We start from the raw sequence: 26,419 nt of genomic DNA, 5'->3' as shown, positions 1-26,419 counted from the left end.
CTGGAACAGTGTTGTAAGCAACTTAATCACATACGTCTAGTTGTGTCATCTTTTGGAAGACCAAATAAAGTAGTTTCACCTTTTCAATGAAACAGTGTCTCCATGACATGGCGGCAGCAGCATCAATACTACAGCGAGAATCAAAGTTAAGCCTTCTTTCTTTGTGTAAACATTTGGGCGGTGTTATGCAAAGCTTCCCACACAGTGACCTGGACAAGTGGGGCATGTTTAAATGAGACGTTTTAGGAAGGCATGGACGAGTCTTAACTTTTATGAAGAATATTTTATTGTGATATTTCATGATTTTTCATAGTATTCCAATGTACTTCACAGAATAACACTTATAATAAAAAGCCATCCAATTTGATCTTCAATATTAAGCAAATTTAATAGTACATTTTCTATTATTCTGCCATTATCCATGGCATTAAAGAGAGAGAGAGAGAGAGAGAGAGAGAGAGAAAGAAAACATTTTTTCCTGCACAGCTTGACTTTTTTTTTTTTTATCTGGTGTAGTATTTCCATTTTCATTCATAACATTTGCCAACCTGCCCTATAGTATTCCATCTTAAGACAACAGACAGTGTGCACAGAGACTCCCAAGAGTGCTTGAAAGTTTAAAGAATGACTTAGCCTCTCTCATTTTTCTAAATTTAACTTTAAGGGATGTCTACTTTCAGTGGCTGAGCTCCTGCTGGAGATTAATGAACATATTTGGTTGGGGCTGCATTGTTCCCATCGAAAATGCCCATCTGCAGCGCTATGATTTATGGACAGCCGGCAGTGCATGAGCTGTAATTTGAGAGGGGTTTGTTTTTCCTCATGAAGATGGAATTTAAAAATTCTGAGATTAATAACATCACTGTAGTCATTTTATATAGTACTACAGGGAAGAATATAGAAGGTAAAAAAAAATAGCCTTTGTATGCCATTTGCAGTAGCTGTGAGACTGGTGTGTGTGTTCAGAAGTTTTTAGTCATTGATGTCACTTCCTGCAATAATTGTGACTGTGATGTATCTGTGATTAAATCCAGCATGAAATGTGCAGGCGAGTATTATATCAAAACAATTGATAAGCAGTTGCTGAATATTCATGTTGAGTAGGTCAGCTTCTGATCCTCGTTTTCTTCTTCTGCTTTGATGCAGTATGCTGTGCGGTTCACATAGTTGATTTAACTTGAATTAACGCAGTGCACAATCTCATAGGAAAGAAAAATCTCATATGAGATCTCTGTGATATCTTCTTCTTCTTTTTTTTTTTTTTTTTGTTTTTACTCCTGAAGGCTCTGGCTTTATCTGTTAGCTCAGCATCACTCTTTTTTTAACACAATTTGTTATGTTTTATATTTTAGATTTAAGAGTATTACATACAAACGACCCAAGAGAGAGGACATTTTTGATGTCCCTGGCACCTCATGAAATGAGACAAACCATGCAGCAGTGAATCTTCAGCTGTTTTATATGTATTGCACCTTTAGGCCAGACACTCGAGCTGGAGAAGTAACAAGCAAAGCTCAGTTGCTCCTTACAAGACAATGTTTGAAGTATGTGGCCATGCATCATGTTTTACTGTATCTTGCCAAATACATTCTTCATTCTGTGCATCATGCTTACCTATCAAGAAAGACTTAGCCCCGCTAAAGCATGACAGTTCAATTGATGGCCAACGGCAAATACTAATCAGTCTAGTACAGCTCCTAATTACATGCATGGGAAAATACCAACTCCTCCGAAATTTTATTAACTTTCACATGTCAAATCACTATAATCTGACAAAATTAGATAAATGAATATCAGGCTGGTCCAGGTAATAGCAACATGTATTCTACAGTAAGGACTAGCATGAAGATCAACAAGTTGATCAAGTAGGACATTGTCACAGATCAGCATCCTTGTTCAGGATGTCCAATACTGATCTTGAAGTATCATTGTCCTGCCTAATCCTAATTAAACAAATTTGAACCAGATAATCAAGGTTTAAAAAAGTTCCAGGCTAGTGTGTTTGTGCAGCTTACTGCTAAACTCTACAGGACAGCGGTCATTCAGTAGCACGTTTGGAAACCCGTCTTCTTATTTGTGGGTGCTCTGTTCTGCTCCTGGAGGACCAATGTCTTGAGTTTAAATCCAATTCAAAAGAAAAAAAGAGTTGTCTGCTCTCCATTCGCTCTTGTGGTGCGTTGGTGTCAAACTCCGAACAAGCCTAGCAACACAGAGATTTAGATATGTTGAATTGGTTTTGTAGCTAAACTCTGTTGGATAGTGACCCTACAGAAAAAAAGTTTGGAAACCATGGAATAGGACTTCAACAGCATTCTTGTCAATCTATATATGTGTATATGTGGCCTCTGATTTCAGAGTTAATTAATGGTTAGGGTTTGGGTTGAGTTAGGGTTGGATCATTAGTATTATTCCAGCTCCAAAAAAAAAAAAAAAAAAAATGATTTGATTTAGGAGCACCTGCTTTATGGGAAATCCTGGTGACCACTATCCTTCAGATTTTATTTCTAACCCAATTACATATCGGAACCAGCAAATTAAGATTTTCTGGATTTCTAGAAACTTCCTGGCAAGTGTGTTGGGACAGGTTGGAGATAAACTCTAGGGCCCAGTTTCATAGACAGGGCTTACCTTAAGCCAGGACTGGATCATAGTTAAATTAAGATATTTAAGCAGCTTTTATAAAAATTATACAAAATATTACAGTTGTGGATCTTAAGACAGAATAATGGCCCTGACATATTTTAAAGGGGCCCTATTATGCTTTTTCAGTTTTTTGAATTTTAGTCAGTGTGTAGTGTGTATGTTTGGGCATAAAAAAGATCTTCAAACTTACAAGTCCACTCCAAAAGAGAGATAATTTGTAAAAAAAAAAAAAATCCCTTTTCAAGAACTACAACAAAGAGCTTGTTTGGACTACAACCTCTGTTTTCATTAAAATAATTCCCGTCTACGGAAATTCTAATGGTTGGAGGGTGGGGGAGGATATGTTACAATTATGAAAACGTTTTTATAATAAATTGCTGATAGTATGCTATGCTGGACAATGATGTAATCTGCGGAATTAACATTTCAATTATGAGACTACAGTGTTTCCCATACATTGAGTGTGGGTGTTTTTATATCACTTTATTTCTGAAGGAAACCGACTGTCTTCAGAAAAATTATTTAATTTAATCTTACATGTAATGTCTGATAAAGCAGTTTATTATTATTATTATTATTATTATTATTATTATTATTATTATTTATTTATTTATTTATTTATTTATTTATTTATTTATTTATTTATTTTATTTTTTTATTTTTATTTTTTTATATTTTTTGAGCTGAGCAAAGTGGTTTTGTGTAAAGCGGTTACTGAGGAAACCTTGATCTCTACTATTCCAACTGTGCCTCCGGCTGGAAGAGAATGAGTTTGCATATATCGGGGGAAGTCGTGGCCTAATGGTTAGAGAGTCGGACTCCCAATCGAAAGGTTGTGAGTTTGAGTCCCGGGCCGGCAGGAATTGTGGGTGGGGGGAGTGCATGTACTGCTCCCCGGGCGCCGCAGCATAAATGGCTGCCCACTGCTCTGGGTGTGTGTTCACAGTGTGTGTGTGTTCACTGCTCTGTGTGTGTGCACTTCGGATGGGTTAAATGCAGAGCACAAATTCTGAGTATGGGTCACCATACTTGGTTGAATGTCACTTTCACTTCACTTCATATACTGTACTGTATATGCCGCCTGGGATAATGGACAGTTTCACTGCAATTCATGTTTTAATGTTAGAATTAAATAACAATAATAATAATAAAAATACATATGCACTTATCTGTACATAGTAAATTATTTTTTTTAAGCGGTTGTTGACATCTGAAATGTGATTTAGCCAAAAAAATAATAATAATAATAATAAAAAAAAGAACAACAACAATACCCCTACTGATCGAATATGTCTTGCAATATCCGTGCATGCAAAGTTTCTGCGCAATCCTCTTGTTCAATATTGTCTGGGTCTTAATCCGTATCAAACTGAATTTTTTTAATTTACGTCATCCTTAATAAAACTGGAGCAGACAGAGTAACTTGCTGCTTTTTCAAGGGGTGGGGCAGTACTGAAACACCGTCTAAGCTGTTCACCAATCACAACGCCCTGGGCCAGCTATCCAATCACATCACATTTAATTTTTTTTCGAAAGGCAGGCCTTCATCAAATCTGGAACTAATTGAGCCATTTGAGCCAGGATGGGATGAAAGGTATTGTAATAATTTAAATTATGTAAAAAAAAAAAAAAAAAAAAAAAAGAACCACCAAGCATATGATCATGGTCTAGTACACCACCAAAAAACATTCAAGACATTGTAAAAGAGCATAATAGGACCCTTTTAAGACATGTCAGACCAATATATTTTCAGTTGAGACTGCTCAAACATGCATTTTAGTCTGGGACTAGCCATATCTTTGAAACCGGGATGGGGTCCTCTAGGAGCAGGATTAGTCACCCCTGTCCTACAGCCTCCTTGAATGCTCCCATCAATTTTTAGATTGGTTTCTCCGCATAGAGTCTTGAGCAGATAGTTCATGGTTGTCATTTTAGAATAGTTCTTGGTGGGAAAAGTTGGAATTCTGATGTTTCTCTCTCGTCCTTTCTCTTCCAGGGTGGTCTGATTGCTCTTCTATTACTTATCCTACTCTTCACGCTGGTACTCTACACCCGTCAGCGCTGGTGCAGGCGCCGTCGTGCCCCTCAGAAGAGTGCAAGCACTGAGGCCACACATGAGATTCACTACATACCCTCTGTTCTTCTGGGCCCTCCACAGAGCAGGGACAGCTTCCGTGGGGCCAGACCCCTTCAACACAGCTCCGTCATCGGTATGCCTATCCGTGAGACACCCATCCTTGACGACTGCGACTGTGAAGAGGACGAGCAGCCTGGACATCTGCTAGATGGGAAAGCACATCTAGAAGATGACTTGTGCAGCCAGGGGACACACAGTGTGGATAGCCTTGGAAAAGGGATGGGAGAGGCCAACCACAAACACAATTTGGATAACAGAGGTGAGTGCTTTGTCGTTACTGTGGCACTGTCTGTTGTGTATAAGTTTCAAAAGGTATATTTATGACATAAATGTGGACAGTGGACAGATTTTTAGATCTGATACATTTAAAATTGTAGTTGTTTGTAGATCTATCCCTGAGTAGGAGAAGGTTTAGGTTTTATTTTACATGACTTAACATAAGCATGATGATGGTTTCTGGAATTAAATTTTTAAGATTTTAGGGTTAGATTCAGGAATTTGGTTTGGGAGTACCAGGCTGGCCCCGATATCCCTTATGCAAAAGAAGTTTATTCAAGTGTGCTATTAGTATACTTCTTCTAAACAAAAAATAGGAAAGTATGCTTTTAGTTTACTTTTTATGGACCTTTTAGAAATTGGCTTTATGTACTCCTCATAAATATACTTAAAATGTCATTTAAGTATACTTCACTTACACTTACAAAAATTCTAAATATATTAGAGCTATACTCCTAGAATCTGTGTTTTCATTATTATATGATAGAGCAGCGGTCCGCAACCCCCGGGCCGCGGACCGGTACCGGTCCGTGCGTCATTTGGTACCGGGCCACACAAGAAAGAATAAATAACTTACATTAAAGCAGCAGTCGGTAACTATTGGCGCTCGCGTCTAGCGGAAGAACATTGTAGCCGGAGCTACTTCTCTCTGTTTACATCTATGGCGAGTCACGCAGGTACTGTGCTACTCTGCAGCATTGCCGACCCAACCAGACTAAAATAGTCTGCATATAAACACTTATTATAGGTGTACCATAGTGATTAAGGATAAGACAAAAACACGGTTTGGAAAATGGATTAATTATGTACTCGCTCATTATATATTATTCATGTTATGTTGGCGCGATGTTACGAGGACGCTGCTAATAAAGTTGCATACGAATACACAGTGGATTCACGTTTATTATTAAATTTACAATATACCACAGTTTTTATGCCAGTCGTATCATTTTATTTTGTTGTATTTATGCTTCACACCTTAATGCCCGGTCCGTGAAAATATTGTCTTATATTAAACCGGTCCTTGGTGCTAACAAGGTTGGGGACCGCTGTGATAGAGGGCACCAGTACACATCTTCTGCACAGAATTTCCAAAAATACACAAGTGGAGAAGAAAAAATAAATACCAGATACTAATACATATAACACGATCATCTGACTTCAAAGTGTACAAAGTATTTAATTAGTAAACTACCAGTATAACTATAAGTTCACTTTTAGTATGATTGCAGTACTACAAACTAAAAACATAGAGGTAAACTAGTAGTGTACTCAATGTTTGCTACTGTTATACTTAAAAGTATACTTTTATATACTAGAAAGTGGGCCAATTTAGTCCCAAGGAGTATTGAAACAGTACACTTGCAAGTATACTTCTAGAACATTGATATTTGTATACTTTCTACATGAAGTATACTTAAAATATACTTGAACTTTACTTAAGTATACTTAGTAAAATGCACTTGAGGTATACTACTTTTTCGTAAGGGATACTTCAAAAGAAATTGAAGAATTAAGTGATATGATGTAATTTCAAACAAAATCAGGCCGAAATGAAGTTTGTTTTGGTAGCTCGAAACAGCTGACCAAAGCAAACTTTCTGGGGGAGTTTGTTTTGGCTCCTAAACACTTTTGAGATACCATTGGTCCGCAGCTGTTACGCAATCGGTGGGTGTGTTCTGGAACTCCACCTTCTTTGATATGCGTTATTTTTTCTCCCAGGTTAGTTTCTCATTCAGTGGAGGTCAGGCGGCAGTCCGAGTCACTAGCAACATAAACACACTGTGTTGAATAAATGAACTGCCACAGATATATCCACACCTGTTTGAATGCTCGTAGAGAGATTTTGAAGATTCAGAGAAAGCATTTAATTCCTAGAAAGAAATTGCAGAGAAGCTTGGTGTCGACGATTCAAAGTTATGCAAAAGGCAACACAGAGAAACATCCGAGACAAGTTTTCCAAACCCATGAAAAGAATGAAAGAAAAGAGTAAAGATAAAAGGTAGCAGGTACCAAATACATGTGTTTTAAATAATGCTGGTGCTGCTGTTTAAATACTGCTGTTGTTGTTTCAGTAAGACAATTTAAAAGGTATACAATAAATGAAATGCCACAGGAACCTACAATAATAAACCTTTGATTTTAAGGATTTTAATAATAATAATAATAATAATAATAATAATAATAATAATAATAATAATAATAATAATCCTGTGCAATAATAATAAAATAAATAAATACTAATAAAATAAAGTAATAAACTGACTCCAATATTTATTTTCTTTTTTCCACATCATGCTAAAGTATTCAGACTATGAGCCATTCACAATTAAAAGAAATGGAAAGTTTCTTTTGTATTGCAAACTTGACTGTGAACTGCTGCTAATCATTATTCTTTTGTCTATAATATTTAGACCATTTGGGCCCGTGTCACACCTAGATTGACTACACTTCTTCATTTTATCGTTGTTTTGTTAAGGGGATATGCGTGAGCATCGCAACACGTTTACATTAATCTACACCCTGCCTCCAGCAGTGCGGGGTTGTTGGAAAGCTCAGAAATAGAATACCATCGCTCAGCCTTTTCGAACTTCGTTTTGCCCCCAAACGAAGAATGAAAACAAACTTTGTTTGAAGTATATCAGGGCCTTTAAGAACTAATCATTTTATTAGATTTTAAAGCTATGAGAACTAAGTATCACGCTTATGTTGTGAGTTGTTCCGTTCCTTGCTTATCATCACAGATTAAGTTTTATCTTAATCCCTGAAGCAACATGCAGACCAGAAACGAAGGTAGCCAATAATCATAAGCAGTCCCTGTTTCAAAACTGTCCAGTGTACATTAAATCAAAGTTCAAATTATCTTCAGAGTGCTGGTAAAGTACTTTCTCCATTGTTAGAGCATGCTAATGATAGCTGTGTTGGATTTTTTTTCCCCCCATCATCTCTTTCAAGTGACACTGATGTGGCACATTTGAGCATATCTAGGGGGTTGATGTGAAGTCACCTGCCAACCGCTGGCTAAGTATAGCCATTGACCTGAATTCACTGTAAGACATTGACTGAGAGAACCAGGCAGAGAGAGAGAGCCATTGACTCTTAGTTGATGAATTGGTTAGACTTCCATCCAAGGAGAAGGCCAAAGTTTCCGATTACAAGACATATATTCAATATGGACTTAACAGGTTCTGTCTTTGGTTTGGAATAGTGCTTTCCAGATCTATTGTTTGTTTGTTTGTTCATTCATGTAATAATATATGGATATTGTTTTATCCATATATTCTCTGTGTTCAGTAAATATAGAATGCCACATTTGATAGCTAGCCTGCAGTGATATTTTTTTATGGTAAAGCAAAACATTAATTTATTACTGTAAATCAAAACATTATTTGTCTTGTTTATAAATGTATCTGCTTCCGAGAATTGTACCCAGTTTGATTTGTCAGTAACAGAGACATACGAGTTATATTAAATGTGTTTTGCATTTTATTTAATCATTAGTTGTGATTACGGTCTTGATGCACTGTAATTCATAACAGAGAATCCTTAGTGTAATTGGGGGAAGAAGAAGAAGAAGAAGAAAAAAAAAAAAAAGAAAAACAGGACTGAGGGCTGATTACAGCTGATGTGGGTGCTTGAAACATAAAATCTGGCCTTATGTTAAGTAGATCACAAATGGTGGAAAGGTCAAATTGATGGGGTAATGCCTTCAACTCTATATTGGTTTTAAGTATGAATATGGACCCCATATGTTTAAAGTCCACAGTATGAGACTGTGACGATTTTGAATCACATTTGACGAAAACCCACCAATTCACGATCTCAACAAATTAGAATATTTCATAAGACCAATAATAATAAATAAATAAATAAATAAATAAATAAATAAATAAATAAAACATCAGTGAATTGTTGGCCTTCTGGAAAGTATGTTAATTTACTGTACATGTACTCAGTACTTGGTAGGGGCTCCTTTTGCTTTAATTACTGCCTCAATTCAGCATGGCATGGAGGTCCTCAGTTTGTGGCACTGCTGAGGTGATATGGAAGCCCAGGTTTCTTGGGTTTTTGGTCTCTTGTTTCTCATTTTCCTCTTGACAATACCCCATAGATTATCAGGTTCAGGTCTGGTGAGTTTGCTGGCCAGTCAAGCACACCAACACCATGGTCATTTAACCAACTTTTGGTACTTTGGGAAGCGTGGGCAGGTGCCAAATCCTGCTGGAAAATGAAATCAGCATCTTCAAATAGCTGGTCAGCAGAAGGAAATCATGAAGTGCTCCAAAATTTCTTGGTAAACGGGTTCAGTGACTTTGATTTTTAAATAAAAAACATTGGACCAACACCAGCAGATGACATTGCACCCCAAATCATCACAGACAGTGGACACTTAAAACTGGACTTCAAACAACTTGGGCTATGATCTTCTCCACCCTTCCTCCAGACTCTAGCACCTTGGTTTCCAAATGAAAAGAGGACTTTGGACCACTGTGCAACAGTCCAGTTCTTCTTCTCCTTAGCCCAGGTAAGACGCCTCTGACATTGTCTGTGGTTGAGGAGTGGCTTAACAAGAGGAATACAGAAACTGTAGCCATTTATGTGGTGGCTCTTGATAGCTTGACCCCAGCCTCAGTCCATTCCTTGTGAAGTTCACTCAAATTCTTGAATCGATTTTGCTTGACAATCCTCATAAGGCTGTGGTTCTCTCGGTTGGTTGTGCATCTTTTTCTTCCACTCAACTTTCTGTTAACATGCTTGGATACCGCACTCTGTGAACAGCCAGCTTCTTTGGCAATGAATGTTTATGGCTTAACCTCTTTGTGCTGTCTGTATATGTTTATTGGAAAGGCCACTTTAATTATATTATTTTAATTAACCACCTGTATTGTTATACTGCTTATATATTTATTGTAAGGTACCAATATATATATATATATATATATATATATATATATATACACATTACTAGCCAATATTAACATAATCATAAACATGCGTAATATCCAATTCGCAGGTCCTTTCTTATAATTCCTGAAGCTTTGTGATTTTCTGGCAGTAAAGCTGGCAGTGTTATTTATCTTTTTATTTTTTTTATTATTATTATTATTATTTTACTGTAAATTAAGCAGGATTTGTCGTACAGTGTATGTTGTTCTGTGCATGTCTCTAATTGCCCACGGGTGCACCTGGATTAAGTGGAGAACAGTCATTGCATTTGTATTTTTGCGTTAATGCATAGTCTATAATGTAATGTTTCGGATAAGATATGTTGTTTACTGCATTTAAGTGTGCAGCACAGTCTAATTGGCTTTTGCAGTCTGGAGCCTGTGGCGCTGATATTGGCGCATGTCTGTGGATGAAGGATGAGGATCCATCTGAGTGATGCTGACAAACAGAAGGAGGTAGAGGCTGAATAAATAATGAAGCACATTTTCCTGGCGTCAGTCCCACACTTGCTCCAGGACTTCCATATTGGATCCAGCTCTCCAGCTTTCTTTATTATTCCAATTAATTCAGAGTAATAAATAGGTGAGGACCATACATACAAATGCGTCCCTAAATCTCAAATATATATATATATATATATATATATATATATATATATATATATATATATATATATATATATATATATATATATATATATTAACTTCATCATACACATGAGATACAAGTTTCAATATAAATTGTGTTAAAGTACATTTTACTTTTCCATAAATACTTGTCAGTACATCTAGTAGTATGCCAAATACATTAGAATTATGAATTAATACATATTGATGTATTTAAGCCCTACTATAGCATTTTTCTTTTTTAATTTAACCACACTGTCTGAAAACAATTAGTGAAGACATAATTATATTGTTTATCAATGTTGTGCTTTAAAGTATGCAAAAGTGTATTTCTTTTTTTTTTCACAAGGAATTTAAACAGATTAATGGCTAAAAGCCTATTGCACTTTTAGACAATGTATAAAGGCAGATATTTTACTTTGAGGTTGAACAAATCGCTATATGATTCTAAATATTATATTTCGGCATAAAAGCCTTCTGTAAATGTTGCAACACCCACTATACTGTACCCAGTTTATAAATTTTTCTTCCAAAAAGTAATTTTTTTTCATGTAATATTGAACAACGTCTAAAGCGGTGGTCTGTTTGTGTTTTGTTGGCCTCTCATGAGAGTGACAATATTTCTGCTTTCATAAAGTCAGCCTTCAGTTAATCACTGCACATAAATTATTGTCCACTGAACAATAAATGGACATGCCACACTAGTGTAATGTGGTCGGCTCAGTCAGAGAGGGGGCTTCTCTCTGCGGACAGAGGGGAGTCATTCGGCTTTTCACAGCTTTACACTGCATAATTGATTATGTGGGATATGAGTCTGTCCAGGGAGTTTTGATCCCGCAATAATCAAGCTTCACTGTCAGTCATTTCACGGCTGGAGAGGAAGTGGTGAGGTAGCAGAGATTCTGATTGTCGCTTACAGCTGCATTCATACATTTTCATTTCATTCATATACACTTAAACCTAATTTTAGCTGTCAATAAACTGAATTGTTTTGGATTGTAAATAGTTCAGGGACCAGTTTTATGAAAAACGACCCAACGGTGAGTGAAATAACAGCACATAACAGAGAAAATATAGGAGCTGTGTAATGGGAAAATGTAATTTCATTCTCTCTCCTCCAATACCTCTTGCTGGTGTATACTGTATTTTAAGGCTGTCTATCCAAGATATTGAATACCTACATTTCAGATCCTTTAGAAAATAACTTAAAATCTATAATTTAATAATTTAAAATGATTTTTTTTTTCAGTAACATAAAAAAAAAAAAAAAAAAAAAAAAAAAAAATTGATATTCAGTCAGTCAGTCATTCACATCAGTGTGAATGTCCACAGATCTTTACAAGAACCTTTTGCCAAGTCATGTAAATATTTTACCCAGCTGAATAAATGACGGCTGTCTTCTTGTTCTCCTGCTCTGCTCCATGGTCTGCAGACAGATGGCCGGCCTTTTAAATTAAGTGTTCCTGAAAGCTGCGATGTGTCGTCAACCTCTCACTGAGCATGAGGCAAAGACCACAATTACCATCAAATCATATTTACCATTCATCAAAGAGAGAGAGAAAGAGACAGAGCGAGAGAGCACCACTGACAACAATGAGATGAAGATGCCTAGTGTGTGTGTGGGTGTGTTTGGGTGTATGATTTGCCTGAAAAACAACGACTAAACAAATGCATATATTACCTGTTAACCACTTATTGGGCATAAACTTGAAAACACAGTTTCCAACTTAAAATGTCATACAGTACATATTGAATGTTTTGGAGCATAGACCTAAGATTGTTCTATTGTTAGGAAGAAAAAAAATAGAAGTGTAAGTTTATTAATATATAATATAATATAATATAATATAATATAATATAATATAATATAATATAATATAATATAATATAATATAATATAATATAATATAATATAATATTGTATATGACGTATATTTTATAAAACATGTTTTACTCAAAAAAAAAAAAAAAAAATATATATATATATATATATATATATATATATATATATATATATATATATATATCTCAAACCATTAATATAAACAAGCTGTGTTCCAAGTTTAATAATAATAATTTTCAGTAATATTTTGTTTGGGTACAGTACCAAATATTTCTACTATATGAAATGTACTGACATTTCTGACCGTGTTTCATATTTTGGAAATCAAATCCATGATTTGAAACTTCCTTACAGAAAGTTCAAGTTCCCAGAACAAGCTGAATGCAGAAGGTCGATTTTTGACAGAAATGCCAACAAATATAAAGAAGAAAGACATACATTCAGAAATACAGAAACATGCATATTGTTCGGTTTGTTGTTGTTGTTTTTCCATATGAAAGGTAAAAAAATAAAAAAAATAAAAACATACTGAACAACATCAGAGGTTCAACCATGTTTCTGTATATCTGACTGTATGTCTTTCTAGTTTATATTTGTTGGCATTTCTCTTTGAAACATATGCCCTGCCTTTAGCTTGTTCCATACAAAGACCTTGAACTTCCTGTAACGATCAGAACTCTGCCTGGAGTCTTTAATACAGAGTTGCCCAGCAGAAGGAACCCCCTCCCGGTGTTATTCTAAATCCTCTGAGTCTGGCGACACGGGCAGGGGGTGTCGCTGGACAGATCCGATAGTAGATGTCCTGCGTGGAAATACTGGCCTTGTTTCAGGGTTCAGTAAGCATTTACAGTGACAGCATCAGATATGTGTTAACCGCTGTGAGAAGGGACCAGTAGAGAGGAGAGCTGGCATGAGACCTCGGGTTTTTCTGAGAGAAAGTGATGGCCTTTGCTCTCACCCTCATTCTGGTCAGATAGATACTCATGTTCTGTGTGTTTGTGTGTGTGTTTTGCTGTCTTGTTCTGCAGGTAGGGCTGTTAGGGGCTTTGTAAGCTCTGGATGTGCTCAGGGTGTCAAACACAAAAGGCTATCTCACACACATACTGACAGTCACTGATCCCCATATGCACACTGTTTCTCAGATATGAGGTGTTAAAACTCTTACATTTCTAAAAGAAAAAAATAATAATAATAATAATAATTCAATGCTAAGCAAAAATGTATAATACTTTTATTTGTAGAGAATATATGAAGAGTTCGGATTCAAAAGCCTCTAAGTGCCCTCTGAAATTTTCATCTAAAATTACCATTTATGTTCAGTTCTTTCACTTTAATGGCATAGAAAAGGACCTATACATTGCCATTAAAGCAAAATTACTGAACCTAAACATAGAAGCCTGATAAAAATGCTAATTTTAGAAGAACATTTCAGATGTCACTCTTCATATTAAATATAAGTGTGCTTTGTGTCACTGGCAGGTTATCATTTAATTTATTTGAAGCATATATGTGAAAAATAAGAAAAATAATCTACTTTAAAGGTGACATATCATGAAAATCTGACTTTTCCAAGTTTTAAGTGCTACAGTATAATCAGGTCCCTGGTGCATCTACCAACAAAGGAAACGTGAAAAAGATTCACCCAGTAACATTGTTTTGGCAAGCCTTTTTCTTCAAGCATCTGAAAAAAAACAAGCATTGTCTGATTTCGCTCACCTAGTGATGCTGCAAAGGGATCTCATTAAAATTTTACCAACCCTTAATCTGTAAGTTTCCACCCACGGCACCATCATTTTGATTTCACAAGCGACAACCGTGTACCAGCTCTAATGCTATGATGAAAGTTTGGAGCAAAACATGCTAACTGTTCTGTCTTTGGCTGCACAGATGAGCACGGAACACTATTTAAAGTCCCAGACTCGGAGGTAACAAGACAACAGTGGATTTATTGATTTATTTACTATATATTGCTGCTGCCACACAGACCTGCAATTTATTTCCCAACTGTAACTCGTGTGTTTTAAACATAAACTTGAGAATGAAAACTTAGTTTAGTACTCACATGCTGTGACAGCCGCTTTCTGTCCATGTGCTTTGGATGTGTGCGCTCAGAAAACCGTATATCAGAAGTTTAAACTAAAATGGTTTAAAATGCATGATTTCATCACGCTAAATATGTTAATCAGAACCAAAACAGCTGTTTTTAGCAGGTACGAGCTGTAATGGCGCAGCTCTGTTCTGGAAAAGGGGACGAGGAGCAGCATCTCATTTGCATTTAAAGAGACAGGCCTGAAAACAGCATATTTCTGTTATCCCACACAAAATAAGCATTCTCTAAATTATATCCCAGATAGCAAATGACATGTGGCCCAGTTCTGGCCCACATCTCCCATATTCTTCTGGCCCACATACCGCGCGGAATGACGGCGATGACTCAACCTGAGTCTGGCTGACATATGTCAGCCACAACTGAACCAGATCTGGGCCACATCTCAGAAATGGTGTGGGTGACATCTGGGCCAGATCTGGCCCAGTTTTGTCTGACAGAAGTCAGCCACAACTGTACCAGATCCATGCCGCATCTCACAAATGGCATGGGCGACACCTGGCCCAGATGTCAACCACGCCATTTCTGAGATGTGGCCCAGATCCGTCCCAGTTGTGGCTGACTTCTGGGTTAGATATGGCCCATATTAACCCTTTCTAGACACAAAAGAATATGTAATTCATCCAGAATAAAGAAAACACACATGTAGTCTAAACTGCTTTATTAAAATATAAAAATTTGACAAATATACATACATGAATACAACTGCATGTATAGATATAAAACAAATACATTTACATTATTACAAAATAAAAAATACAGATAAATATTTATAAATATAGTTAAATACACATTAACATTACATTTACATTTAGCAGACACTTTTATCCAAAGCAACTTACAAATGAGGACAATGGAAGCAATCAAAATCAACAAAAGAGCAATGATATACAGGTGCTGGTCATATAATTAGAATACCATCAAAAAGTTGATTTATTTCACTAATTCTATTCAAAAAGTGAAACTTGTATATTATATTTATTCATTACACACAGACTGATATATTTCAAACGTTTATTTCTTGTAATTTTGACGTTTATAACTGACAGCTAAGGAAAATCCCAAATTCAGACGCGGCAGAGAGGAGTGAGTATGAGAAACATTCAGATACACAGGCTGATTCAGTCTTCTGAATTGTGAGTAGCGAACATTTGCAGAAACAGGAAGGCAAAGGGAGAAAGATTAGCATAGCTGCTGTTCATATCATTTCAGGCAATGTGCACTTTTTACTATTTCATCAATGGAGTACATTGAGTACTATTTTTAATCTAGTAGGTTTAAACTGAAATAATTTTTCTAGATCCCTTAATAAACATATTATTTGTAGTCTGTTTTTGGGGAACAAACACAGTCTCTATAGAATGGACTGCATATGCCAGAGTCACATTTAATACATTTTAATAAAATTTAACTGGGAGGAACATCATAACTGTAATTTACACAACCATTTAAGAGTTTGGGGTCTGTAAGATATTTTATGCCTTTATAAAAAATCTCTTATGCTCACCACGGCTCCATTTATTGAATCAAATTACAGTAAAATAGTAACACTGTGACTATTACAATCCAAAACAACTCTTTTCTATGTGAATATTATGTTAAAATGTCATTTATTCCTTTGATCAAAGCTGAATTTTCAGCATCATTACTCTAGTCTTCAGTGACACATCTTCAGAAATCATTCTAATATGATGATTTACTGCTCAAGAAACATTTCTGATTATGATCAATGTTAAAATACAGATGTGCTGAAATTGTTTTTTGTTGGATTCATTGTTACATAGACTCTAAACATTTTAATGTTAGTGTTACATGCATCAAATTGTTCAAAATCATCTGTTTCAAATAGTGTTCCTGTAGCTCAACTTGTAGAGCACTGCGCTAGCAAGCAAGTAAGCGCAAGGTTGGGGGTTTGATTCCCCGGGAACACATGATATGTAAAAATTGATAGCCTGAATGCACTGTAAGTCGCTTTGGATAAAAGTGTCTGCTAAATGCATAAATGCAGGTCTTTTGAACTTTGTATTCATCTGTGAATCCTGAAAAATAAAATGCATCACAGTTTCCACAAAAAAAAATGAAGCAGCACAACTGTTTCAACGCTGTTAATAAGTTTCTTGAGCAGCAAATCAGCATTTCTGAATGATCCATGTAACACTGAAGACTAGAGAAATTATGCTGAAAATACAGCTGCACATCACAGGAATAAATTAGTTTATAATGTATTCACATAGAAAACAGCTATTTTAAATTGTAATAATATATCACAATATTAGTCTTTTTACATATTTTAATCAAATAATTACTACAGAGGTGAGCAGAAGATCATTACAAATTGTATCAACTTCAAGCTTTTGAACACTAGTGTACTGTATATTTGAGGTTTGACTTACTGTACTAGTCTTGTGGTCAATAGCATCTTGGAGATGTTGTCTTACAGTAGGTTCACTCCGACTCTGCTGGATGCAGCAGGCCATCAGCACTGAATAATCTAGGAACAAAACAAGCAATTTGACACAGAGCCAACAATATTTAGTCTGCAGTTCCAGGTTTATTAGATGGAAACAAGCTAGAGCAGGTGAGATGCAAAAAATAAATAAATAAAATAACAGATTCATTGCGATATATGTTGTGAAAAAATGCATATTAGGTTACTTAACCTTTTCAGCGCTTCCTACATCTCTGTCAGCAGCTCCCTTCAGAAATATTGAAATCTTGGACACTCCCTTCTGTTGTAGAAGGATTATTTTGTCACTCTTGAAATCGCAGAACAGTTTTGTTTACCATAAAAGATCAAAACAACTTTAGTTTTCTGCCAATTTTCGCGCTCCTTGATAACGTGACGTCATCGATAAACAGTAAAGTGTAAATGTTAAGGTTAAATAAATTAAGCAATTTCCAATCGTCCATTGAAAGATTACCAACAAAACAGTCAAAAGCTAGCATCTACAGATGAAGATTTGATTAAAAGCCCAAACTTTCATAAATGAGACCACAAAAGAGTTATCATACCTGACGATACGTCGTCTGAAAACGGTAGAAACGCTAACGGACTTTTTCGAAGACATTAAACCATTCCTATAAAGTAAATAAACAACAGAAGCGAGTCAAATACAAGTAAGAGAAGTGTCAACAACAGTTATAAGTAGTATTTGTGTGATTTTATGGACTTAACTCACCTGAAAACAGTGAAATCAGCGAGAAACGGGGTGTTTCCTCGTGACATTTGCAGTGTTGCGCTCCGTTTCCATGGCAACTCCATCCGGTCCGCGCGCACGCCCATGAAAGGACGTCACGAATTAAAAGTCACACGCTTACGTTACATTAATAAACATATGAATAAACATATGCGCCTTATTTTTTTTTCTGTAAGAGGGGGCGCGGCCATTTGTAAATTTAATGTGTCTGGCTTTCGGTGTCATTCCAGCTATATTAGCTGTACAAACAGCTTGTTTTGCTGTTTACTGTTGCAAACTGCTGTATCTTACCATGTTATTTTTAATGTATTGTCTTAATTATGAACGAACTGGTTTGTAGTGCAAACAGTTTTACCGTTTACTGCACTTTGTTCTTCTTGTTATTTCCCTATAACCATGACCATAAAGTCTCACGCATTCACATACAATTGCTTGGTGGATAGAATTAGATCACTACATAATTAAAAATATCATTCAATCATGATTTTGGTAATTTAAAATTCATTTTGTAGTTCTATAGCCTAGTGCAAAATGCCAGGCCTGCACATAATAGTGGGACAAAGTGGCACTTTTATAGTTTAAGATTTTGTATTGTTGCTTTTACGAACACTCATATATGTATGTATGCCTGTGTGTGTATATTATATATATATATATATATATATATATATATATATATATATATATATATGTGTGTGTGTGTGTGTGTGTGTGTGTGTGTATAAGGTGCATCTTGAAGAAATGTGAATATCATGAAAAAAGTTCATTTTTTGTAACTTTTTTTATTAAAAAGTGAAATTGTCATATATTCTAAAGATTCATAATTTATTTTGATTTCTTTTGATGATTAGAGCTTAATTTAATGAATGTAATTATTGCATTTAAAAGTATAAAAAAGGAGTTAAACAAATATTATTTAATTATTTAAAATGATTTTTAATGAAACTTTGTCCTGTGGTGTGACAGTACAGGTGTCAAAATGGAGGACTTTTTTTTTTTTTTATCACACCAAAGGACGTTTCAGCCTTTTCTGTCAATTAATGACCTTGCTAATCCAAGCTAACCTGTCATTAGTGGCAAGCAAGGCACATTTGCAAAACTTTCTAGGATTATGTAGCTTAACATGCACTTTTTAATAAAAAAATATATATATAATTTAGGGGTGTCATATTAATGCACAACAAAGCATAAAACATTTTTAGTGGTTCCGAAAAAGTTCAAAGGACATGGTGTCACACCAGAGGACATGGTACAAAAATGTAAAAAAATCAAATAACATTGCTGCTTCATAACAGGTCCGTGTAGGTCAAATAAATGTGTGTATGTATTTATATTACGTGTCCTGAAATATTATGGGCGTCCAGTACTCAAAATAATTTTAGAACTACTGACTGGTAAAGTAAGGTGATCTGCCAGGACGTGTCTTCAGGAAATGGCACATCTGGTCACCTGGTATAGGCCATATCTGGCCCACATACAACAAGCCATAACTCAACCTAAAACCGGTTTGTCACACATGGGCCAAATCTGGCCCACACACAGCAAGCCACGACTCAAAATAAAGCCGGTTTGTCGCACACGGGCCAGATCTGGCCCACACACAGCAAGCCACGACTCAAATTAAAGCCGGTTTGTCACACACGGGCCAGATCTGGCCCACACACAGCAAGTCACGACTCAAATTAAAGCCGGTTTGTCACACACGGGCCAGATCTGGCCCACACACAGCAAGCCACGACTCAAATTAAAGCCTGTTTGTCACACACGGGCCAGATCTGGCCCACACACAGCAAGCCACGACTCAAATTAAAGCCGGTTTGTCGCACACGGGCCAGATCTGGCCCATAAACAGCATGCCGCAACTCAAACTAAAACCGGCTTGATGTGTGTGGGCCAGAGATGGCCCATATAACCTTTGCCGCTGCCAGAACTGAGCCAGATGTGCCATAGTTGGCCCAGATGAGGCCCGGATATGTATGCTATCTGGGATCTGGGTTATTTTGACCTGAAACTGCACAGACACATTCTGGGGACACCAGAGACTTATATTACATATTGTAAAAAGGGGGCATGATATGTCTCCTTTAAGAAAGCAAAGTAAAGCGGAAAAATCAAACAGTAAATAATAGTCTAATCATTACAAAAAATGTAAAAGTTATGAGGAGCAAAATCGAACTCTTCCATAAAATTCCTAAATAAAAAGTCAAATAAAATGTTTTGAGTTATGACAGGTTGAAATTGACAAAAACTAACAATTTACTAACAATCCCACAAATGAAAGAACACAGACACAACATGTATTTTGCATATGGACCAAGGCAATGTACCATTCAGAGCACAAATTATCATAGTCGCAAATAAATAACAAAGAAATAAAGAAGCCACAGTATATTGAAAATAACAAAAGACCTAAAAATATTGGTTTCAAGAAGTTTTGTTAGACCTGGTATTGTGTGACTCCTAGTTGGGTGTCCCAAGTCATCTTTTTTCTTTCTTTTTTTTTTTTTTAATGCAAATTAAATATAACAATGTCTGGCAAACTATATGTTTCGATAATGTGTTTCTCTGGCATTCCAAATAAATTTAAATGTTGGAAAAAAATCCTCTCCCTTCTACCACTGGCTCTCTGTTCTCTGTGGTGTTTCCTCCAGCAACAATAACTGCAGCCATTTCAAGAGCAAAATAGTTTTAAGACATGGTTTATATGGCCTTTAACGGAGCAAATGCCAGTAATTTGATGAGTGCAAATGTTAGTAAAATGTGTTGTTTGATTCATTTGAATACTCTCCTCCCATGAATTTTGCGTCTGAAAGGGAAACTCCTATAAATGCATATTCAATAAGGTCAGAAGCAAAAATAAATGTGCCCATGCCTTTTCAGTGTTACTTTGTCACTGTGTGTCTTTAGTAAAACCTGACAGTACTATTTAGTACTAGAGTACCATCCACAGTCCTGTGGATAAGCACAAATCAGATGTATTCTGTTGCACTGCATGCCATCACTGTAAACTATTAGTGTGTTTCTCTTTTTGTCGCTTTCATGGTGGCTGGGACTTGTTGTGTGAATAGGTATTTGCACGAGAATATATTATAAAAACACTAATATCACCATTGGTCTATTGATGCAGGCATGTATTTATTCATTTATTTGCTAACTTGCATGCACACACAGTATATTGTAGTTGCTCAGGTCTGCTGCCTGACTCAAGCCTGATGAAACCTCTAGTCCATTCATATTGGACATAAAGCCAATTTTTTTCTTTTTTCCCAGAATACTTTCTTTTATCTGACATATGGACTCGTGAATGAAAACTGTCTTTGGTTGTGGCTGGTGTGAGGCTGATAATTGCTCTCAGCTGGAGCATATGGCTAATGCTGCTAACACTGAGAAGCACTCAGAAATGGATCATCTTCGCCACACGCAGAGAAAGATCTATTTGGTAATGTTTATTAGTCTGTTGTCTAAGCAATATGGAGCTAGGCATCAATGGTGTTGTAAATGTATAGATGGGCGTAATCGATCAGCATAGCAGTACGTTTGGTGCACTGTAAAAAATGATTGTGAATTTAATGGTAAAAGACTGTTATAATGCTTCAGTAAAAACCTGTCACATGGTTAATGGTAAGTTCCCCTACTATATACAGTGAAAAACTGTATTGGGCATTGCATGTAATTTTACGATAGTATAAAGTTTTTGGGAGTGATATAAAACACTGATTTTCAATGGAGGGTTTTACAGTGAGTAAATGGAATATCCCAGAATGCCCTATGTTACATTTAAATTTTGATTTTTTTTTCTTCTTTTTTTTTTTCTTTTCTTATCAGTTTTGTACTTTATGGTTGTATGTTACATCTGATGTTATTAAATGAATGTTTATTGCATTATTTCAGTGCCGTGTGTCACCATGATGGCGTTTAGTGTTTGTGTGAATCACACTGTGCACCTATTATGTATGTTAGTATTTAAAAGCTACTTGTGATGGGCATTTTTGATCATCATATGACTTTATCATTACTGCCTGCTTTTGGTGGTTATCATTGTATTTCAAAGTTAAAAACAGATCTCAGTACTTCAATAGGGTAGTATATTAACATTATATCAGTTAATGAAATTATGGTATTTCAATGTAAATTTAAGTTAAAACCATAAATTATAAAATGTTACTACCGTATTTTACCACAACTGCCTTTTTTTTTTTTTTTTTTTTTGAGAGATTCAGGTTAATAATAACTAGAGCAAAACTAAATTTGACATATTCTTAAAATATGTGTGGTGCTTGCTTATTTTGTCATACAGCATACATACAATATAATTCTTATTCATTTAAAAAAAGAAAAAAAAAGCAGCTTCTAGACACATGAATTGAATTCTGAAGTTTGTTATATTCTGTTACAAGCAAGTTTGCAAAGTTAAATGGTTCAGAAATACAAGGTTTAAAATGTGCAGAGAAAACGAAGTATAAAAATAAAAGCTCATTATGAGTAAAAGGTTTTTTATTACAGCTTGCAGATCTTTGCTTCACTACCAGCTTTTTGATTCACGGGGGGCAGATGTGCTGAAACGCAGCAAAAGTGTCATGCATACGCTTGACAAATCTGACCACATTTTCTGGCCAAAATGGGTTATTTTTCAAACAGTTATGAAATACACAAACTTTGGCCTAAAGTATGACAGACATAAATTATGAACTCTCACATACATTTCCTGTATAAATATGTGAAGTCCCGCAGAGAGGAGTTTGTAGATCTGGATTTGTGTTGAGTAGGTGTTGGATCTGTATGTGTAAGTGTTGGCAGTCGGGGTGCGTAATGTGATGAAAAAAAATAATATAAATAATAATAATTATATATATATATATATATATCTTTCAGGTTTTTAAAGATATGCAGTATGTATCTTGATATTTATCTAATAGCTCATTGAGACTAGACAGCTGTTGTAGGCAACGAGATTCAAAATGTTTATTACAAGCCATATCAAAAGCCTAGTATCAATATTTTTTTCACCTTGATTTTTATTGAGTAAACATAGAATATTTAATTGTTGCAATTGACATAAATCAATTTGACAATAAATAAAGAAATAAAGAAATAAATAAAGAAAGAAAGAAAGAAAGTAAAAGCCTATTGTATAGCATACAAAGTTTAAGGTCCACCAGATTTAAGTTTTTGAAAAATATAACTTTTGCTGAACACTGCAATTATTTGTAAAAAAAAAAAAAAAAAAAAAAAAAACCTTAAAACATTAATATTGTTAAATATTAATACAATTTAAAATAAGTTTTATTATTATTATTATTATTATTATTATTATTATTATTATTATTGTTTTTATTTTTTTGTATGTTTTGTTTTTTCATGTAAATATATTGTAAAATGTAATTTATTGCTGTTTAAGTTCAGGGAACTTGATGACCAAGTTAAACTAAATTTTAGATAACCCCAGTCTTTGCAAAATCATGGTGTAAACCCATGTCTGGCTGATTTATTGCTTTCTCTCAATGAAAGTGCCGCTAATGAATGCTCTATGTTGGTGTGCATATATATGTAGGCGAGTGTTTGTTTGGCTCTGTTTAAGCATGTGGATGCCTCTGTCACAGTGCTTGTGTCTCGCTTGTGTTTGTCGCAGACAGATTAGCCTTGCACTGACAATCACTTTAGAAATAATTTCAGCTGCAGCTCTGCAGCGTTGCTGGAAGCCAGAAACCACTGACAGCCGCCTTTAAATGACACAGATGAATGGACAGGTTTTACATGAAGATGCAACACAGATATACTCTCACAACATTACTCTGCTCTCTTTCCTGCTTTAAATATGATACACACAGAGCATCAATCCTCCCCCAGCTCTTTATAAATTACCTGTGACGACTTCCTTCCCACATGCACTTTCTGCTCCGAATGTATCTGCAGGCTGCTCTTGCTCAGAACTTTTATTAGTCTGGCACGTGATGCCAGTTGCTGGGCAGCTGTGGTGTGGTTAAAGCAAAGGGTTAACTGTAACAGACTTTACATAGTTATGTCATTTTCACCATTAGAAGTTCAGAAGTGCTAAAAACTATTGTTCTGTTGTTTGGTGCAAAAATAGCATACTTTAATTTAAAGCTAAGTTTGCTCTCTCTTAGGAAAGAAAACTTGGCAAATGGGATCTTTTTAATATCTCAGATGTTTCTTCCAGACAGCAGTTATGTGAACTGTTGAGCAAATGCCGACTTTTGTTGAAATATCATGCTTAGATATTCCCTTCCCTTCCCTTTCTGAATAGATCTATTTTTTTCTCAAATTGAACTAAAACAAACAAACAAATACATGCATGCAATGTAACGCAATACAATAAAGTATAAAACAAACTTGTTTTATTTAAAGTAGTTGTCAAGGCATTATTTCTCATTTTTATTGTTTAACTACATGTATTCAAATAACTAAATAATAACTAATACTGAAGCTCATGTTTAGTACAGGATCAGAGAAACAAATTGGGACAACATTTATGTAAACTGCTCTTCCAAGTGTTTTGCAAGGTTATTCTTCACCATCAGTGAGCGTGTTGGGGCTGTCAAACCTCTTAGGTTTTGGAAAATAGTAGTAAACTGTGCTATTATGCAGTTGAAAATAAATACAAATATTGTGGTACAAGATTATGCAGAGAGAGAGGGGGAAAAATGGTTTTGGAAGGAGGAATCATTTAGCTGTTAAAATGTTCCACCTAAATCCTTAATCTTTCTTTAACTGAACATAAGGAAACTTTTTTCACACAAAAATGCACTGCTGAATCTGTATTTGCCATGTTTTACTTTTAACAGTAGTGCTTTTGCTGTTATTGTAGGAATAATAATAATAATAATAATAATAATTATATACAGTCTTGTTCAAAATAATAGCAGTACAATGTGACTAACCAGAATAATCAAGGTTTTTAGTATATTTTTTATTGCTACGTGGCAAACAAGTTACCAGTAGGTTCAGTAGATTGTCAGAAAACAAACAAGACCCAGCATTCATGATATGCACGCTCTTAAGGCTGTGCAATTGGGCAATTAGTTGAATTAGTTGAAAGGGGTGTGTTCAAAAAAATAGCAGTGTGGCATTCAATCACTGAGGTCATCAATTTTGTGAAGAAACAGGTGTGAATCAGGTGGCCCCTATTTAAGGATGAAGCCAACACTTGTTGAACATGCATTTGAAAGCTGAGGAAAATGGGTCGTTCAAGACATTGTTCAGAAGAACAGCGTACTTTGATTAAAAAGTTGATTAGAGAGGGGAAAACCTATAAAGAGGTGCAAAAAATGATAGGCTGTTCAGCTAAAATGATCTCCAATGCCTTAAAATGGAGAGCAAAACCAGAGAGACGTGGAAGAAAACGGAAGACAACCATCAAAATGGATAGAAGAATAACCAGAATGGCAAAGGCTCAGCCAATGATCACCTCCAGGATGATCAAAGACAGTCTGGAGTTACCTGTAAGTACTGTGACAGTTAGAAGACGTCTGTGTGAAGCTAATCTATTTTCAAGAATCCCCCGCAAAGTCCCTCTGTTAAAAAAAAGGCATGTGCAGAAGAGGTTACAATTTGCCAAAGAACACATCAACTGGCCTAAAGAGAAATGGAGGAACATTTTGTGGACTGATGAGAGTAAAATTGTTCTTTTTGGGTCCAAGGGCCACAGGCAGTTTGTGAGACGACCCCCAAACTCTGAATTCAAGCCACAGTACACAGTGAAGACAGTGAAGCATGGAGGTGCAAGCATCATGATATGGGCATGTTTCTCCCACTATGGTGTTGGGCCTATTTATCACATACCAGGGATCATGGATCAGTTTGCATATGTTAAAATACTTGAAGAGGTCATGTTGCCCTATGCTGAAGAGGACATGCCCTTGAAATGGTTGTTTCAACAAGACAATGACCCAAAACACACTAGTAAACGGGCAAAGTCTTGGTTCCAAACCAACAAAATTAATGTTATGGTGTGGCCAGCCCAATCTCCAGACCTTAATCCAATTGAGAACTTGTGGGGTGATATCAAAAATGCTGTTTCTGAAGCAAAACCAAGAAATGTGAATGAATTGTGGAATGTTGTTAAAGAATCATGGAGTGGAATAACAGCTGAGAGGTGCCACAAGTTGGTTGACTCCATGCCACACAGATGTCAAGCAGTTTTAAAAAACTGTGGTCATACAACTAAATATTAGTTTAGTGATTCACAGGATTGCTAAATCCCAGAAAAAAAAAATGTTTGTACAAAATAGTTTTGAGTTTGTACAGTCAAAGGTAGACACTGCTATTTTTTTGAACACACCCCTTTCAACTAATTGCCCAATTGCACAGCCTTAAGAGCGTGCATATCATGAATGCTGGGTCTTGTTTGTTTTCTGACAATCTACTGAACCTACTGGTAACTTGTTTGCCACGTAGCAATAAAAAATATACTAAAAACCTTGATTATTCTGGTTAGTCACATTGTACTGCTATTATTTTGAACAAGACTGTATATATATATATATATATGTACAGCTAGCAGAAAACACTCAAACAACGTATTATGACTAATGTTCAACATGCAAGATTCTCATTCATGTGAGGTTTTATTTCTCAAATGTTAAACGTTCAGTGTTTGTAATTAAATGTTAATGATAGTTTAAT

At 35.6% G+C, this 26,419-nt stretch overlaps 1 protein-coding gene across 2 annotated transcripts in view; it reads left to right on the top strand.

The window, feature by feature from the left end:
* Positions 1-26,419, top strand: part of LOC113094240 (astrotactin-2-like) — a 500,635-nt gene that overhangs the window by 163,868 nt on the left and 310,348 nt on the right. For both annotated transcript variants that reach the window (XM_026259926.1, XM_026259927.1), the window contains exon 3: positions 4,640-5,039. In XM_026259926.1, the coding sequence (XP_026115711.1) occupies positions 4,640-5,039 (400 nt within the window). The remainder of the gene's footprint in view (positions 1-4,639; positions 5,040-26,419) is intronic.

This window comes from Carassius auratus, unplaced genomic scaffold (assembly GCF_003368295.1).
Source record: "Carassius auratus strain Wakin unplaced genomic scaffold, ASM336829v1 scaf_tig00215316, whole genome shotgun sequence".
Lineage (NCBI taxonomy): Eukaryota > Metazoa > Chordata > Actinopteri > Cypriniformes > Cyprinidae > Carassius > Carassius auratus.
The sequence above is the reverse complement of the archived record's forward strand: the minus strand, read 5'-3'. Positions and strand labels throughout refer to the sequence as shown.